General features: G+C 40.3%; 1 protein-coding gene across 3 annotated transcripts in view; it reads left to right on the top strand.

Annotated features, from left to right (window-relative positions):
* Positions 1 to 19,346, top strand: part of ASZ1 (ankyrin repeat, SAM and basic leucine zipper domain containing 1) — a 33,838-nt gene that overhangs the window by 546 nt on the left and 13,946 nt on the right. For 2 of the 3 annotated variants that reach the window (XM_053405913.1, XM_053405911.1), the window contains exons 2-4: positions 1,464 to 1,563; positions 6,656 to 6,778; positions 8,136 to 8,247. In XM_053405913.1, the coding sequence (XP_053261888.1) occupies positions 1,464 to 1,563; positions 6,656 to 6,778; positions 8,136 to 8,247 (335 nt within the window). Of the gene's footprint in view, positions 1 to 938; positions 981 to 1,463; positions 1,564 to 6,655; positions 6,779 to 8,135; positions 8,248 to 19,346 lie in introns of those variants that run through there. The other variant, XM_053405912.1, reaches the window with a different exon arrangement.

Consider the following 19,346-nt stretch of genomic DNA (forward strand, 5'->3'; position numbering starts at 1 on the left):
GTTATTTTGGGGGGGGGGGCGGGGGGTCACAAGCAGTTGCAATTCGGAGTAGATAGGGCCAGGTGGATATTACATTTTTTAAAAAATTGTTTTTATTGGATTTTCAAAATATAAGTAACAGAGGCTAGAACATGGGCGTCGCCCCTTAAATCCTCCAAAAGTATTAAAAAGCAATGGAAACACTTAACAAGCTGAGGTTCTGTCCCTGTCCCCTCAGCAGAGACTTCCAGGTATAGGGCAGTGTATAAATTCAATAAATATATAATAATGAAATAATAAAGCCTGCCCCGCCCCAACCAAAGTCTTTGATTTTTTGTTTTACATATTAAAGGAAACGTCTGTGACCTTCCAAAAAAACTTAAACTTTTTGCCGCTGCCCCCCCAAATCCTAGCTACGCCCATGGGCTACAATAGAGGAATCATAAAGCAAGAGATACAGAATACAGCTGTCGAGAAAAGTGGGGAAATGGGTGCCACAACACAATCAACAGGGTGCCCTTTATATTTCTCATTTATTTGCTTCAGTTGTGTCGATGCAATTCCATTTAATAAGCCTCCAAGGGTGTAGTGTGCTGCTCTTTGAAATTTGGAGTAGAGCCAGGTGTGCTTTACAAAAGAGAAAGAAAAAAGTCATTTTTATTGGATTTTCAAATTATAAGAATAGAGGAATTGTAAACCAAGTCACAGAATATAGTACAGTGGTACCTCTGGATGCAAATGGGATCCGTTCCGGAGCCCCGTTTGCATCCTGAAGCCAACACCACCCGCGCATGCGCGGGTTGCAATTCACCGCGCATGCGTGCAACGTCATTTTGAGCGTATGTGCAAGCGGCAAAACCCGGAAGTAACGTGTTCCGTTACTTCCGAGTCGCCGTGGAGCGCAACCCGAAAACACTCAATCTGAAGCAACTTCAACCTGAGGTATGACTGTACAGTTGGCAAGAAAAGTGGGAATGGATGCTGTGACACAATTCAAAAGGGTGGGTGCACTTTACATTTTTCACGTTTATTTGCTTCTGATGTGTCACGTAATTCCATTTAATAAGCCTCCAAGGTGGACTGAGAATAAAATGGTAGTAGTAGGGAGAATGTATTATATTGTAAACCGCCCTGTTATCCTCAGATGAAGGCAGTACAGTCATACCTCAGGTTACAGCCGCTTCAGGTTGCATTTTCTCGGGTTACGCACCTGCAAAACCCAAAAGTACTGGAACAGGTTACTTCCGAGTTTCAGTGGTTGCGCATGCGCAGACACACCACTGGGTTGTGAACGCTGCGGGTTGCGAATGTGCATCCTTCACTGATCATGTTTGCAACCTGAGTATCCACTGTATAGAAATTTAATTAATATTGTGTGCAGCCTTGAACTGCTTGTAGGGAGAACTTTGGAAAAAAGGTTGAATATAAGTGTAAAATAACTAAATATTTAATCACTAAACCAATGTAGTAATTTTCCTGTTTAGCAACTGGATGACATATTGCAGTCAAATGGCAAAGATGAAGCATTGAAGAAAGCATTGCTGGCTGGAAACTTGCCTGCTGTTGAAGAGCTTTTAAATTCAGGTAAGATTAATGGATTGTCTGTTTTAATTTGATGTGTGTATATAAACTAGATTTTGAAAGGTTTTCTGAGAAGTTGTTTTTACTATAAGGTAAATCTTTATTCTTCACATAGGTACATAGAGGAATCTTATGAGCTCCTTTGAGCAAATGTAAGGTCTTGCAAATGTGCACTGGAGTTGCTCGCCTTTCTTTTAACCAAGAGCAATTCCTCTTGAGTTCTGCTGCTTCTCATAGTCTCTTGAGTTTTATTGGTAGGCCATCATGGCAGACTGCTGTCAAAAGCAGGAATGTGGAAACTTTTCGCTGCACATGTAGCTCACCAGATGTTTTATGGATTGGAACTAGAACAAATTTCTTGACCAATGGCTGAATGTTATTGGATTTGGTGTTTACATGTTGAAGGTTCCAGCTATGTTCATAATACAGCACTTTAGAAAATGCTTTGAAAGCAAATGATTTGAAAAATCTAGACTTAGCTTTTTAATTAACAGAGATTTTGAGATATGAAGTCCAGATATTATAGTGGGAATGGAAGCTGTAAAATGGGTGGGGAACCTCTAGCCTTAAGCTCACCAGGCCTCTTTATTCGAGCCATGAGGCCATTTTGGTCAAGCTATGCCCACCTGTCCATTATATATGATGTCAGGTGTGAGGCGGGTAAAGACTTGATTAAAGGTATTTTGGAAGCACCTGGCAATCATTTGCAAAGTGTTCCACAAGGCCTGCCTATCAGCTGACAGTTGGTACATCTTCTGCACAGTTTAGTTTCAAATTGTGCAGGCAGAAAAGGGCCACCTGGCATCACTGTGATGTCTGGTGACTGGCAGGTGGGCAATTCTACTCATCAATTCTGGCCCATGTGTGTGGAATTGAAATATCTGTCCTGTTGAAATAACCTACCTTCAGGAAATACTTTTTTTAAAAAAGTCATTTGACATTACTGAATGTGTTTCAAGTGCTGAGTGCTTTGTCTATGTGCCATGGACACGCACATTAGTAAGCTACAGGTGGCAAAGGATTTCCATTATGTGTGGTGAAATAGACATACATACTTATTGATCTAGCAGGGTACATGCAGTTTTCTGCATAAATGTGATAGCCAAGTGGTGTTCCATCTCTGGGACACTACTTTACACAAACTAGAATTATGAGAAACTGTAGTAAAGATGGTTAGATAGATTTATAGAATTTCCAAAAATGTTATTACTGCTACTCATATATTTAAATACATTTTCAAAATGTAGTCAGTTTCTTGCTTTCTCTTTTATCTCCTCCTCTGTCTTGAATAGGCTGCAGTCTATGCCTGCTTATCTGGAACTTACTTCTGAATAGATATGTATAGGACTGGGCTGTAAAAGTATCAAGTACTGATTTTACCAAGTTTTTGAAGAAAAAGCCCCACAGAAATTTAAAAAATACTGGGGCATGATTGCTGTTGATATGGCAATGTGAGTTTTATTTATTGTGAATCAAGATTACATTGTAGAAATGAACACACCAGCAAATGCTGAGAAGTCTTCATAGTTCTGAATTCCTAATGACTGAATCCAGTAATTCTGGGGTATTGCAACATAAGTTAGGAATGATGTATTAACCTGTTATCATACTTCTTCCCAAGTGTCAAAAATGTTGAAATGTTCGAAGATAAGAGTTTTTTCATAGAACTTTATCTTAATCTCCTAAGGTATTACTTCACCTTTTCAACTTGAGAGCTTTCTATCCATAAAAATAGCAGTTTTCCTGTAAGTAATGACTTCTCAGCCAATAAATACTCTTAGTCCAATAAGAGAAGATAAAATGATTACGTAACTTTCTCCTCTTCTATGCTGACTTCAAGCTTTATTTGTGGACCATTTTCTTCATAGCGTCAAAGCCTAGCTAGTCAAACAAAAGATGCTGGTACATTTTGGAACACAACTATTATTTCTACTAGCTTGTAGAAATAACAGGAAGAGAGCAAAGGTTCTCAAGGAGCTCAGCAGCTTTCTAGTGATTGTCCAGATAATTGTGAAATATGAGTGTATATGACTATGTGCAAGTGGCCTAGGGCACTAGTCCTCAACTAGTGGGTCAAGACCCAGTACTGGGCCTTAGCCTGACCTAATGTGAATCACAGAAGTAGCACTGCCACCAAACAAATCCCCAAATGCACATTGGGTTACAGGTGAGTCTCTGGTCTGAAAAAGCTGAAGTTCTTCAGCTGTTGGCCCTCAGATGTTGTCAAAGAACAATGCCCGTTATTCCCAACTGGCTGAGCAACAATGGTCAGGGTTGATGGGAATTGTAGTCTAACAACATCTGGGAACCAAAGATTGAAGAAAGCTGGTTTAGAATCACCTTGTATCAAACTAGAAAAGTTGCTTCCATGGTTATCTGTCTTATCTATCTGTCTGTCTGTCTGTCTATCTATCCAATTGCGTTCTACTAAGCGGGCCAATGGATGAGGGACAAAAGAGTTTTGCCTCTGCTGGTCTGCTTCATTTCTGTGCTAGCCATGGAGGCGGGCATATCGCTTCTGGCATGGTCATCCTGGAAACCAGGGAGGTTTGATGAGGAGAGACAGGGTCTGTCACCTGCTGCCCCTTGTGCTCACCTTCATGGAATTAGAATAGAGATACAAGGATGATCTAGAGAAAATAGCTGTAGATCTCTGTACCTAAACCCCTTAGTAAAAGTGATTGAAAGATTATTTGTTAAGTTGCATGTGGAGGATTCCATGTGGCTAAAGTGTTATTTTTGCTGGTTCCTGCAGGTAATTAGTATTTAACATTTATAAAGTATCTGTAATTTTCTAAGTGATTATAAATGAGTAAATAAAAAATAAGAGAGTGTCTGCTTCCACAGTCACAGTGTAAATGCACAATACAAAAAGTAATGGATGGAAGAAAGCTAGCATTGGAGCAGGTTCTTCTACATTAGCTGATTGGTGCGGCCAGAGTGATCTTCCCCTTACCATGGTGATCTTCATAGGAGACAGGATGTGCTGCCCAGATCACCTGGCTGGTGGCAGAATCCAGACAATGTCTCAAATTCTATTGTGCCAGGCAATGTAATCTGATGAGTTGAATTTTAATAACACCTTGAGAGATCTAGAATACCAAGTGCTGCCAGTGATATAAAAATGTGACTTTGTTTTCATACTTGCAATAGCAGAGATTGGTAAGGTCAGATCCTGAGCTTTTGTCAGGTGTTCTTGCTGCTATTGCTCTGGGCAAAGGGTAGAGTTCTGAGACAGTGGAGTAGATAAAGATGCATAACAGGGATGGGGAACCTGTAGCCCTCCATTTGTTGTTCTCCAGGTCCCACCAACCCTAGCCAGCATTGCTAGTGGTCAGGGTTGAAGAGAGTTGTAGTCCAGCAAAATGTGAGAGAGGGCACAGGTTCTAATACATAAAGCCTTTTCCCCAGCCTTCTTGATAATAGTATTAGGAAAGGCAAAATATTGGGGCCAGATATTCTTCAGAGTACTTTCCCTGCTCCAACAGGTATTTCAACCACCTCTACTGCCATTGATCTCTGCAGCTAAAGACTGCATACTGAATGGCTAGATAATTTTGCTGAGCTTTGGAATTTGTATCTATTTTTTAAAAAAAGATATTTATTAAAATTTTCAATTTTTATACAAACAAAGAACAAACAAAAAAAATTTAAAAACACATATAGTTCACGATACTTAATTTTCAATGACATATTTCCCTGACCACCTCATACCTCCCCTTCTTGTAGTCCAATTCTAATTATTTGTTAAGCAAATCCTTATCTCAAAGCATTACAGCTTATAAAAACACCTTATTTTCTATACAACATCTTAAATTATTATAACCTTAAATTTTTACTTATAAAAACCCATTTTTTCGTATTCCTTTATACCATTACAGCTAGAAACCACTTAATTTCAATCCAACATCATTCAACATTCCTTAATTTTACAATACTTCTGTAAATAGTCCTTAAATTTTTTCCAATCTTCTTCTGCCGACTCTTCTCCCTGGTCACGGATTCTGCCAGTCATTTCTGCCAATCCCATACAGTCAATCAACCATCTGCCATTCTTCCAGAGTGGGTAAATCTTGCGTCTTCCAATACTTTGTAATGAGTATTCTTGCTGCTGTTGTGGCATACATAAAAAACGTTCTGTCCTTCTTTAACACCAATTGGCCGACCATGCCCAAGAGAAAGGCCTCTGGTTTCTTCAAGAAGGTATATTTAAATACCTTTTTCAATTCATTATATATCATTTCCCAGAAAGCCTTAATCCTAGGGCACGTCCACCAAAGGTGAAAGAATGTACCTTCATTTTCCTTACATTTCCAACATTTATTATCGGGCAAATGATAGATTTTTGCAAGCTTGACTGGGGTCATGTACCACCTGTATATCATTTTCATAATATTCTCTCTTAAGGCATTACATGCCGTAAACTTCATACCTGTGGTCCATAACTGTTTCCAGTCAGCAAACATAATATTATGTCCAACGTCTTGTGCCCATTTAATCATTACAGATTTAACCGTCTCATCCTGAGTATTCCATTTCAACAGCAAGTTATACATTTTTGACAAAGTCTTAGTTTTGGGTTCTAACAGTTCTGTTTCCAATTTGGATTTTTCCACCTGGAAACCAACTTTCTTATCCAAATTATAAGCCTCCATTATCTGTTAATAGTGAAGCCAGTCTCGCACTTTATCTTTTAATTTCTCAAAACTCTGCAATTTCAGTCTGTCCCCTTCTTGCTCCAAAATTTCCCAATATTTTGGCCATTTGGCCTCCATATTGAGTTTTTTCTGAGCCTTAGCCTCCATTGGTGACAACCACCTTGGGGTTTTATTTTCCAATAAATCCTTATATCTAATCCAAACATTAAACAATGCTTTCCTGACAATATGGTTTTTAAATGCTTTGTGTGCTTTAACCTTGTCGTACCACAGATAGGCATGCCACCCAAAAACGTTGTTAAAACCTTCTAAATCCAAAATGTCTGTATTCTCAAGAATTTGGAATTTGTATCTAAAGTCTCTGAAGAGAGTAGTACAATGTATGAGTCTCTGTTTTATTAACTGTGTATACACTTGCATATATAAAATCATTGCAGGTGTAAGTGTGGATTCTACTTTTAAGTTTGGATGGACTCCTCTGATGTATGCTGCAAGTGTCTCAAATGTGGAACTCATGCAAATCCTTCTGAACAGAGGTTCAAATGCAAGCTTTGATAAGGGTAAGCCTTAGTAAACCAGCTATTCTTATAAACATTTGTTTTAGGACTTCAGGTATGCAGGTGGAAATCCAGCAGGAGTGTGGGGGCTATCCAGTGTATTGTACAGAATGTTACATTTATGACTATCTGTCTGCCGGACAGAAACTCTGGGTGTGTGCTCGGTACAATGAGAGCCTCATTTTTTGTTCTTTTGAGGCCAAAGGCAGAGAGGTTGGTGGATGAGGCCTTCAGAGACATGATAGTGATATCCCACTCCCATGGTTGACACTTCCTCCACTGTCATGGTGAATGAAACTGGAAACCCAGTCAGATGAGCGGGGTACAAATAATAAAATTGTATTATATTTCAGGGAAGGAGGGAATCTAGTTCCAATATGGGATGTGGGTGAAAAAGTTTGATTGCCGAAATGGGGAAGGGGCAGAAGTAAGTACTGAAAATGACAGCAGTTCAAGGAGTCTGGAGTGCTGTAAGTTAAAAACACACATATCAGAAATATTTGGAAAAAGACACAAGTGTATAGGTTTTATATGGTAATACTATAAACCTCTGAACTGAGATGGGAAAGTTTGAGTGCTTGGTTGTAAAGGAGAGCATGGATATAGTAGGCACAATGGAAACCTGGTGGAACGCAGAGAGCCAAAGGGACAGTGTAGTCTCTGGATACAACAGTTTAATTATTAGCAATTGGCAGCTAAATTTTCAATCCAAATATTAGTATAAAAACCAGGATCACAATAATTATCAAACAGCCATTAGAATCTAAGCTTAAAATAACAGGAAGTATTCAGCTGAAGGTCATTTTAAACAGCCATGTCTTCTAGCTTGAGGTCACTAGGGCGTTAATGACTATGGCAGCATTTCATTTCATTAGGAAGGGGTGTTGAAAAACCAGCCAAAGCTGGAAAGAGGCACCTCTTGACACTGATGCTACCTGCATATCTAACAAGTGCCATATAATGGAGTACCCGCTAAGCTATAAATCTGATTTTATGCAAAACTGGTTGTAAACACAAGGACAAAAAAACCATATGGAGTATTTTAACATATTTATGGTTGTTCAGGTACAATAAAAGAACATAGTTTTAAATAAGTATTAAATCTAGCAACCTGTAGTTGAGTTTAAATATGCATTTAAAGTTTACACTTTAAATTTCAAATTGAGACCAGTAGGAAATTTCCCTTGAAATTTAAACAAATTTAATGTTATGAATTCTCCATTTCCAATTAAATGCAGTTGGTGCTTTCTGTGTATTGTGCTTGTAACGAGCATTGGTCTTTGCACACTTATTTTTTATGATGTCTGGTTATTGTGTTTTATTATAGGAATCATTGGTTATTTGTATAATTTTCATTTAGATCAATATACAGTATTGATGGCTGCATGTACAGCACATACTTCAGAAGAGCAGATTTTAAAGTGTGTAGAACTGCTTCTCTCAAGAAATGCTAACCCTAATGCTGCTTGTAGGTAAGCAAACAACATTATCTCCAAATTTCTGACTTACAGTCATTCTTAATTGAACTTGTTCTGTCGTGTGTACTACCAATAGATAACTTTTGAGTAGGTCTTTGGCCTTCACTCTCTGATATGTACTACCAATGTTTCTGTTTGCTGACTGTGCCTTATGTGGGTACTGTTTTCTCCTAAACCTTTTGTCCTCTTCTGAAGTAGCCCTCCAAATGGTTTTGTAATATTTGTTAACCATTTGCCATTGAGAAACTCGATAAAAGATTTGAACTTACTTCATTATATTGGCTAAACTTTGCTGTTGATCCAGTAAGCAAACTAATTTTTCAGCATGCAGTGTTTTGCTGTAGAAGAACAGGTTTGATTGAGGACTAGAAGCTCAATGCATTTTGAATGTTACATCCACTTACAATGTTCGTTGTGTGGAGGATACTTCTTTCAGAGCTGCTGCTTTCTAGTTTCTCAAATACTATAAAAACACTATCTTGTTAAATTTTCCACTCCTCTTGAAAAGTAAACTATTTTCCTAAGCTAAATAGCTATAACATTGGCAGTGATAATATCTTAGACCTGAAGAGTGAACATTTTCTGTAACTGTTCCATTAAAGGAGAAATAGCCCTCCAGGTGTTGTTATTACCAAAACTCCCCTCATCCTTGACTGCTGGACATGCTGGCTGATGGGGATTGGAGTCCAGCAACATCTGGAGAGCCACCCCTGTTTTAAAGCCTTCCATGACTCACCACTGTATTTTTAAAAGAATCTTACATTTTCTGTATTAATTTCCACTAGTTTTCAGCCATCTTGGAAACTGTTGTTAGGCAGGATATAAATATTAGCGTATTTGTTTGCTATGGAAATCTCCCATCTGTTCAGAGCTTATCTCTTGCTGGACACAGCCAATTTGCTAGAAAGTCCACGAGACTTCAAAATTGCACTAACCTTCGTGCCCACATGTACACATATACTGTCATTTGCAGTGAATCAGAAGTGAGGAAGGTGGAGAGACAATTTGTTCACTTCCAATTTATAAATATTTCCATGCCTACTTTCATGACGGTGATGCCTCCTTATCACAGCTTACCAGGCAATTGACTAGTTCCTGGTGTTAACAAGCCCTCATTCACACTGACCCACACTGGTACAATGGTACCTTGGGTTACAAACGTTTCGGGTTACAAACGCTTCAGTTTACAGACTCCGCTAACCTGGAAGTAGTACATTGGGTTAAGAACTTTACTTCAGGATGAGAACAGAAATCGCAGCGCAGCAGCAGCGGGAGGCCCCATTAGCTAAACTGGTACCTCAGGTTAAGAACAGTTTCAGGTTAAGAACGGACCTCTGGAACGAATTAAGTTCTTAACCAGAGGTACCACTGTAGTTGATTATCTGTAACACTGTTTTATTATCTACCCACTACTGAGGAGAACTTTACACAATCAGAAATCCAGGGGAGCAAGGGAATGGTAAAATTCTTTCTACTCTGGATGGACAGTACAGGGGACCATGTGGTTATGTGCTTACTGTAGTAAACAGTTACCTTTTGTTAAATGCTCTTTGTTCGCTCCAATCCCACAAACCACAGAGGCTTATTGTGTTGGCTGTTCAGTGGCTTCTGTGCAGAGATAGATTTCCTTTGGGAAAAAGTACCCCAGCCCACTGAGACCTTTGATGGCCACCCCTCACCACCTGGACTCATTGAACATATTTCTCTAATATTAGTATTGCCAGACCTCCTCAAGAGCTCCTTTTTGTTGCTGGTAAGATTCTCTGTAAGCAGTAGGTTTGGTAACCTGTCATGGACGGTTTGGGTATCGAGGCCTAACTTGCCTTCCCACCGTTGTTCTCTCCTCTTTGAACTTGAGGAACATGCACTCAGAGTCTCTGTCTTCATTTTCCCCTGAAAGAGCCTCAAGTAGTAGCTGTTTTACTTAGGGCATCTTTGGCATTGTAGATACTGTATTGGTCTGAATATAAGCCACACCTTTTCCCCCAAATTCTGACCATGAAAAGTTAAAGTGCGGCTTAAATTCATGACCTGATAAAAATGGGCTTTTACGATATCGCTCCCGTCCCATCTCGTCCACAGCTCCCCCAGCCTCCCCCAAAGCTGGTTAGGAAAGAACGTGGGGGAGGGGGAAGACCGCCGGCATCGTGGCACGGTTCCCCTCGGCCCGTGATGCTGCCAGGAATGCAGGGAAGCAGCCCCTGCCCTCAGCTTCCCTGCCCTTCCCCCTTCGGCTGGGAAAGGGAGGAAGGGGGAAGGCTCCCCCCCCCGCCCAGTATGCAGCCAGGAGCACAAGACAAATACACTAGGAGCATGGGAAAGCGGTGCTTGCCCCATGTATAGTCTTCCATCCTCTCCCCCAAGGCCAGGAAGGAGGAAGCCACCAGCGATGCAGCGCCCCCCCCCCCGCCCAGAATGCAGCCGGGGTTGTGGGCAAACTGCCAGGAGCGTGGGGAAGCGGCGCCCGCCCTGCACGCAGTCCCTAGTCCTCTCTGTCCAGGTTGGGAAGGGGGAAAACCACCAGCAATGCTGCGTGGCTCCCCCTGCCCAGCATGCAGCCAGGAGCGTGGTGAAGCGGCACCCGTCCTACCCGAGGGACATACTGCGGGTCCTCTTTAGTACCCATAGGATTTTCTTCTACATTTGCCATTTACCGATGTGATTGCCTGCGGAATTTTAAGGGAGCGTCTTCAGGTATTGTATTTTCTCTCTCCCCCCCCCCTGAATTTTAAAGGTGCGGCTTATTTGCGGGTGCTGCTTATATTTGGGCCAATATAGTAGCTGTTGTCTGGCCTTAGCACCATTTCTCATTGCTCAGGTACACCATCCAAGATGCATCTGGGGAGCCCCAAAGTGTGCTCCACCCTTTCCAACTTCACTCCCATGACCAGAAAACAGGCATTGTTCGGTCCCTGCTCCTGCCAACCTAGCAGTACTCTGTATTTTCAGTGCAAATTTCAAGTAAATGGGTAATGGGGACAGTGTATGGCTTTTTGTTGTTGTTGATAGCTTGGTTAATGTTTGAGATTTTTATCTAGTTACTTAACACATTAAAATTTAACAGAATATATTTATTGTTGCTGATAGTATCATGCCAGCTCTACTGTGTTATTTCAGTGGCCTTGGTTTTATTATATGATAGTTAACTTTGTTTAATGACACATCTAACTACATCTATATAGCCTGGGAAAAGTGTTGCATTTATCTTTTAGGTAATAAATCCTACTATCAATGACACCTAAGCAGAGATACAGAACAGTTATCATAGTATACGTCTTTAATCTGCTCCCTAGAAGAAAAATATCAGCCATAAGTTTGAAGGGTTTAAACAATACTACATGTATTTAATCTTGTTACCTTTTTAGTGTTCCTTATTCATGAGACGTAACCTCTGGAATCAATTTAATACATAAATTCTTAAATCCATTCGATGTACATAAGTCATGTGGGAGAGAATTCTAACGTGTTCTCCCTCCCTATTGAACTTGAGTCAACCCATATTACTCAAGAGTCAACCCCCCTTTTAGAGGGTGACTAATTGCAGAATTAGTCCCCTCCTGGCAAATAGAAGGGGAAGAAATTGAGGCAGTGAGAGATTTTACTTTCTTGGGCTCCATGATCACTGCAGATGGTGACAGCAGTCACGAAATTAAAAGACGCCTGCTTCTTGGGAGAAAAGCAGTGACAAACCTAGACAGCATCTTAAAAAGCAGAGACATAGCCTGGGAAAAGTGCATATACCTTGCCAACAAAGATCCGTATAGTAAAAGCTATGGTTTTCCCAGTAGTGATGTATGGAAGTGAGAGCTGGACCATAAAGAAGGCTGATTGCCAAAGAATTGATGCTTTTGAATTATTGTGCTGGAGGAGACTCTTGAGAGTCCCATGGGCTGCAAGAAGATCAAACCTATCCATTCTGAAGGAAATCAGCCCTGAGTGCTCATGGGAAGGACAGATCGTGAAGCTGAGGCTCTAATACTTTGGCCACCTCATGAGAAGAGAAGACTCCCTGGAAAAGACCCTGATGTTGGGAAAGATGGAAGGCACAAGGAGAAGGGGACAACAGAGGACGAGATGGTTGGACAGTGTTCTCGAAGCTACGAACATGAGTTTGACCGAGCTGCGGGAGGCAGTGGAAGACAGGAGTGCCTGGCATGCTCTGTTCCATGGGGTCACGAAGAGTCGGACACGACTAAACAACAACAAATTGCAAAATAAAAATGCTTTGCAGACAGATTCTGCAAGGATCCTCACTGGCTAATGCCACACCCTGATTGGGCCCCCAATATTGTTTCCTTAATGCTTAACTTAGATGCTCATCAGACTCAGCCTTCATAAAGCTACATTACAGCACCTGATAGGAGCCCTCCTCTATACAGTATAGTACTTTGAGTCAGAATGAATTCATAGAGAACAGGCAGAGCACAGCACATATCTGAGTGGCAGTACTATAAAACAATGGCTATTGATATCAATGAAACTTGGTACATTATTTGCAGGGATCTCTTGTGCCATCTTAGTTCTTTTGAGTTCGCAAAGGAAACATTTCTTTTTGTGTAGTTTCCATTGCTTTATTGATAATGCTGAACTCTTTTATCACTGGAGCTGAGCCAATAACACTTAACTGTTGGAACCTTTGGGCTTAGTATTGAACTTGAAAGAGTGTTAATCCTCTTGGGTTATAGGTTACAAGTTCTCCAAAAAGGGAGCTCCCTTTCTTCTTCGCTTTCAGATTGTGCATCTACTTCACATGCAAAAGCAATTCAAAGGGGAAAGGGAGACAGACAGACAGACAGACAAACTACAAAGTATGTGGTATAGTGATATGTGGCTTGTTGTCTTAATTGAGCCTAAAAGAAATTCTTGTGTGTTTGTTTGCAGTTAAGTGTCAATTAAATATTTTCCTTTAAATTGCTGCTTTGTAACTTTGAAAGCTGTTCTACTGTACAGTTATTTTTCACCTTTCTTGAACATACAGTAAATGGGGTCTGCACTGAGAGACATCCCAGGCATAATACTTGATGACTTCAAAGTTGAAAAGAAGAGGTTTCTTTTTTTTGTCAACATGGAAATCATCTGTGATGTGAGATAAATTTTACCTAGCAGTAAAACATTTATCATAGATGTGTAAATTCTATTGTAATAACAATAGACATTTAATACATTATCTTCATTCCTGAGGACCCCTAATCAATCCATGAATAGCTACCTAAATTTGAGATTGAAATCTTGTCGCTCATAACTTTTTTTCCTTAGTTTTTAAGATCAATGACCCAGTTAGTATGTAAAAATAAGTCAAACCACGGCTAAGTATGAACACACAAGTGTGCAGGTTCTCACAACAAAAAATGTGACTGCTTCATTCCTCCCCTAGTCTTGCTTCTGGCACACTATCCAGAGCTAAGCCATGCATTGGTGTATTGCTACATATGAACCCAGACAAACCACAATCAATAAGCCAAGAACAAAATAGTTCATGATTTGTCTGGAGCAAGAAAATCACAAACCCTGGTTCAGATGTAATGCAGAAGCCAAATCATGTGTATGTCAATTTGCAAGTCACCCAGGAAACTCTCATTAAAATTCAAACAAAACAGGGAAGTCAGTGGAACCTACTCACAAACTAAACTTGAGTTGGATTGTTTTTAAAAGGAGGCCCATGAAATTTCTGAGTAGACTTGAATGGGACCTCCCTGCTCCATTTGGTTTGTGTGTCTTCCAGGTGAAGTGCAAACTTACTTATTACAAACTTCCATTTGTAATAGTTACCTGGTTGCTAGACTGAAAAGTCCTGCAGTGATCTACTAAATTACTTAGGTTCAGGAATACATTTTAGAGATCGTCCCAAATGTGCAAGATGAAAAGTTGCAGAACATTGTGCAAAATTTGCTACCATACTTGTCTAGCATCTGTTGCCATCTTGTGGTGGAACTCTTAACTCTCTACAGAATGAAAATATTCTGAGGGTAAAAAAATGCACCGCTCCCCAGTGCTTGACCTAAATCTGCTTGCCTTTCGAGGCCATTGTCCCTTACCAACGTTTGGTGGATACATGGATGGTTGTGTTCCATCTTTCTTGATATTCTAGTTAATATTTGAAAGCTCATAGTTTGCATTGGTTTTCTTTGTACACAGTTCCTTTGAGTCGCTTCAAAATTCTCTTCCTCTGACTATGGTACCAACAAGTGATACAATGCCTTATCAGATGACGTTTTATACTATCTTCAAGCAGACTAGTATTACATCCCACTGTTGGGATGGTGAGTCATTCCTATGCGTAACAGTTCCTATTGTTTATTGTTCAGCTTCATTTTATTGTTAGTAGCTGACGTCTCAAGTATATTGCAGCAGCTTAAAAGGCTTACTAAGAGCATAAAACCTGCTGGATCAGACTAAAGGTTTTATCAGTACATAACATCCTGTTTTCTTTAGTGGTTAGCCACATTAGCCATATTTATGGGAAACCTATTTTTCATGACTTGGCTAATCTTATTTTAAAGCAATTTAACCCTGTTTCCCTCTACATCATATGGCAGTGAATTCCATAAGGTGTTTGTATGCTTGCATGAAAAAGTACTTTGTATGCTGACTGTACAAATCTGCCTTAGACTAAGTCAGACAACTCACTCTCCCACCTAGCTCTGTATTTACTAATGTACAGGCACCTTCCCATTTGTTCACTGTCAACATATGTGCGGCCTCTGACATGTGCAGCATTTTTGACAAAGAAAAACATAAGCAATACCACACTTTGTATGCCAAATCCATGCAATCTCTAATATTGTGAAAGGTTTTACATAATATAGTACAGCTGAATGTTCGAAGCCAACATAAGACCACAAATGTGTTGGTACTCCAGAATCAAATAGGGATCATTTTGGGTTGAGATCATGCCACAGCATTATTGGAATTGTTGATATATATAAAAAGATCATCAATACCAACTTGGTGGCTACATATGGGGTTATTGCAGAGACAAAAACTCAAAGAAAAACTACAGTCTGAAAATTATTGTTCGTTTAATACAAATGCCACTCCTGAGGGCATTGTAGGAAGGAAGCTGTCATTTAAAACATCAATAGGGGCGAGATAAAACAAAACTGAATCAGGAAGTGGTTGTGTTGGAATGAAAACATAAAAACGTAAGAAGCCCACAAGTGTATAAATATCTGTTGCGTAAGTAGGTACCAAGCATTAGATTTAGAATAAATTTGCACTGCTATGTCCTGAACAAGTAGAGTGTATCATGAGTTTGGAAATAAGTTTTCTAGGCTTATGGCTAGAAAGGCGAGCGTAATCAAGTGGCTAGAATAGTAGATGATAAAGGTGGGATTCATTATGACTCAATCTCCAATGACTGCTCCTTTGTCTCCATCCTACATTGTTTCATGTTTCAGACATCATGATAGATCACCAAATCACAGTGTTTAGCTGGTGATATATCACGATGCTGAGAACCAGATATCACCCAGTCCTAGAGTTGGTGCAATGTTTTCCTTCTTTCCTAAGGCAAATAATCTTAGGGAGGTGACATTAATATTGTTTTGTACTTTGGGGAACTGGTGGTGACTGGAGTGGATTAGGGGTGGGGTACTGGATCTAGCTGTTCACCCATGCTCAGCAGGTCATTTTGACAAGTGAGTTGAAACTGTGTCCCATTTTTCCCCCTTTGTAGCTATCTAGGTGATTCACTTTTCCTTTGTAATTAGAAAGGAAGCTTCAAGCCCAGCCAAGTGGTTACTGTTGATCAGTACTGACGTCAGGCTCCGGTTTCGCAGGGGTTGGCTGTACTGCTGAGTTCTCCAGTGACCTTGGTTAGCGCCTATCAGGTGACAGGCAGTACCTTCAAGCCCCACATTCTGCTGAACTTGGCAACGCTACAGAATCCCCTGGGGAACTGATACCAACTGATTGGTGGTGACAGCAAGCCTTTCTTGCCAGTGCACAATCCAAAGTACACCTTAAGGCTCATAATTATACCTTAGGAGTGATGCGTCTCGCATGGGCCGTTAGGTGTGGGGCATGTGGGAAAGGTTTGGGGGAAACAACCTTGTGGACGAAATTGGGACCTTCACTGGACCTGATTTGGCCTGCGAACTGAAGGTCCACCATACTTGGGCTAGACAGTTTTTAAGTGCCTTGCAATATGTGTGGTGATGTGGATTTTGTGGAGATTTTTGAACTGGAAAATTTTGCAGAACATTTTCTTGTGCAGTGTTCTTAAGTTGCTCTTGAGAGTCATCTAATTTATCATATTCATCTTCCTTCTATTTAGTTAACAAAGATAAAATTTTGAAATGGCCAAACTTTCATAATGCATCATTTGAAATGACAACCCATGCATTCATTTGTTAATGAACTTAGGAAATGGACATTTTCTCATAGCATTTGTGCATTTCAAATGTTCTTGAGGGTACATTTGATCCAACCAAGATCCAAACTTACATTGGTGTAATCCTATTTATTTTTAACAATGAGATGATATCATTGTAACTGATGAGGTGTCATTTTGGATTCTTACAACCAATGATATGGTTCAACTATTTGCTCTTCTGTGGATAAGTGCTTTCTTTTTCTATGGTACATGTTTTGATAAATCAAGAATAGGACTGTGACCTTTTCCCCATTTTCTCTTATAAATCATACCTGGAAATGAAGACTTGAGCAAGTCCATTTGCTAGCATTTTTGAAAGAAGTGCAGCCTTTCATCATGTGTTTTATGGGGTCCCTCTAGTGGTTTGTAGGATGGTTAACAAGCCATGCTGTGTTTTTTTTATATGTAATTCCATGAAAATGTTAATCTACAGACCCATTTTTCATTGTCATATATAGTTAACCTATTCTATATTATTTTAAATATAATTTCCCGTAATTTCATTACCTGGCAACAGTCTTCCAAAATAGCATTTTACACACAATAAAACCAAACAAAAGCATGGCACACAATATGACCCATAATTTCTCCCCCCCAAAAAAAGTTCAATTAAAGACCTTTCCAAGAAAATAGACAATAGGTTAATGACCTTTATTGTATTGACAAGAAATTTTACATTAGGAACAAAAGCAGATGAGCTTAGGATAATAAAACTCAAATGTATTACATTGGTCACAAAAACACATACTCCCCTTCCCACACAAATGAAAAGAAAAACTCTATATGTTTTAAGTTTATTCTCCTTTTTGATGATCTTAACATTAAGAAAACGTGATGATATGTTACTTTATATGTGTTTTGCATGCAACATTTATTGTGATCATTGTAACACTGCAATGTGCAACTTGCATAATATCAGCATATGTGGGGTGAGGATCGATTGTTTAGCACGGGGTCCCTGTTTTGTGCAGTGCTTCAAAGGCTCCTGACAACCAGCTGGTTGTTGTGTGCTTTTGTAGCTGCCCAAAACAGTTTTGGTCAAGCCCTGCTCTTACTTGCATGGTATCAGGTGTTGAGTGGGTAACCCTGGCTTCACAGGACAAATGTGGATGCCTGGTAGGCCAAGATTGGCCCATGGGCTAGAGCAGTGATGGCGAACCTTTTAGAGACAGAGTGCCCACCCTGCAACCCAAAACTCACTTTTTTATCACAAAGTGCCAACTCGGCCATTTAACCTGTATATCTCATTTTTTCTGCGTGTTTCACGTTTCTTCTTTATGACTGCTGTTGTAATAAATAATCCTTCATAAAAGTTATTGCATTACATTCTTCATTAAATTATCTTTCCATTGATAAATAATTTTATGGTATAACAGCTTCTTTTTATAAAAAAAGTTTAGGGGTATTCTCATTTTGACTCAAGAAAATCACCGGGGGGGGGGGGCGGAAATACAGTTCAAATCAGGGAAAATAAATACAGTTAATTTCTTCTCCTGTTAAATTCACAAAATGTTTAGGAGTATGCGTACCCCCGCATCCCCACAGAAAAAAAGCACTGGTATTACTCCAAAACAAATTGGTGTTATGAGCCATCAAACCTCGGAAATACATTTTTTCCAGAAGGTTACACAATTCTGGCCACTAGTGTACGCTGGAGAGTTGTACTAAGAGCTACCCTCCCAATTTTTAATATGCGATAATAGTGATTGCGTGCGCACATACAAATACAGCGGTACCTCTGGATGCGAACGGGATCTGTTCTGGAGCCCCGTTTGCATCCTGAGCAGAACGCAACCCACGTGCGCGGGTCGCGATTTGCCGCTTCTGTGCATGTGTGTGACCTCATTTTGAGCATCTGCACATGTGAGAGCAGCGAAACCCAGAAGTAACCCATTCCGTTACTTCCGGGTCGCCGCGGAATCCAACCTGAAAATGCTCAACCTGAAGCTACCTTAACCCAAGGTATGACTGTAAATATAAATAAATAAATAAACCTAGCCAGATGGACAGGGTATAAATAATATATTATTATTATTATTATTAGCTGTTTCTTTGGCTGCTGTTTGATTGCAGCCTCCACAGAATGAATTTCTTGGTTGGCTTCCACAGGAAAGCCCAGCGAACATGTAAAGCCAGCAGCCTCTTCTTAGGTTGCTGTCTTTATATGCTTACTGACCTGGGAGTTAAGCCCTGCTGAACTCAAGGCAGCTTACTCCCAAGTAGGAAAAACAGGCTGGCAGGAGGCCCTGGCGTATCAAAAGTCAATGCCTGCTCAGCCCCTTGCTCACCAGGCCCTGGTGCTGCAGGCTTTGGATGGCGAAAGAGCTCTCCTCTCCTCCTCCCCACCCCTGGCACAAAAACTACAACCCTGCTGGGGCGACAGCACGCATGCCCACAGAGTGCCTTCTCTGGCACGCGTGTGGTAGCTTCGCCAGCACTGAGCTAGAGGTTCCCCTCTCTTACTCTAGAGCTGTGGTTCCTAAAATGGGGTACATGCCTCACAGGGGGGCAATTTGATTTTTAAGGGGAGCAATTTGAGAATGAAATGACCTTTTGGACTAGCTCCATGTGAATAGGAGTTTGCTTTTTGAATAATAAGAATTATATGTCATGGGCGGGGGGGGAATCAGGATTTTAGAGATGTCTAGGTGGGGCATGACCAAAAAAAGTTGGGAGCGACTGTTCTAGAGACACAAAAATTCCCCTCAGGAGCTGGTCT

This window comes from Podarcis raffonei, chromosome 10 (genome assembly GCF_027172205.1).
Source record: "Podarcis raffonei isolate rPodRaf1 chromosome 10, rPodRaf1.pri, whole genome shotgun sequence".
NCBI classification, from domain to species: domain Eukaryota; kingdom Metazoa; phylum Chordata; class Lepidosauria; order Squamata; family Lacertidae; genus Podarcis; species Podarcis raffonei.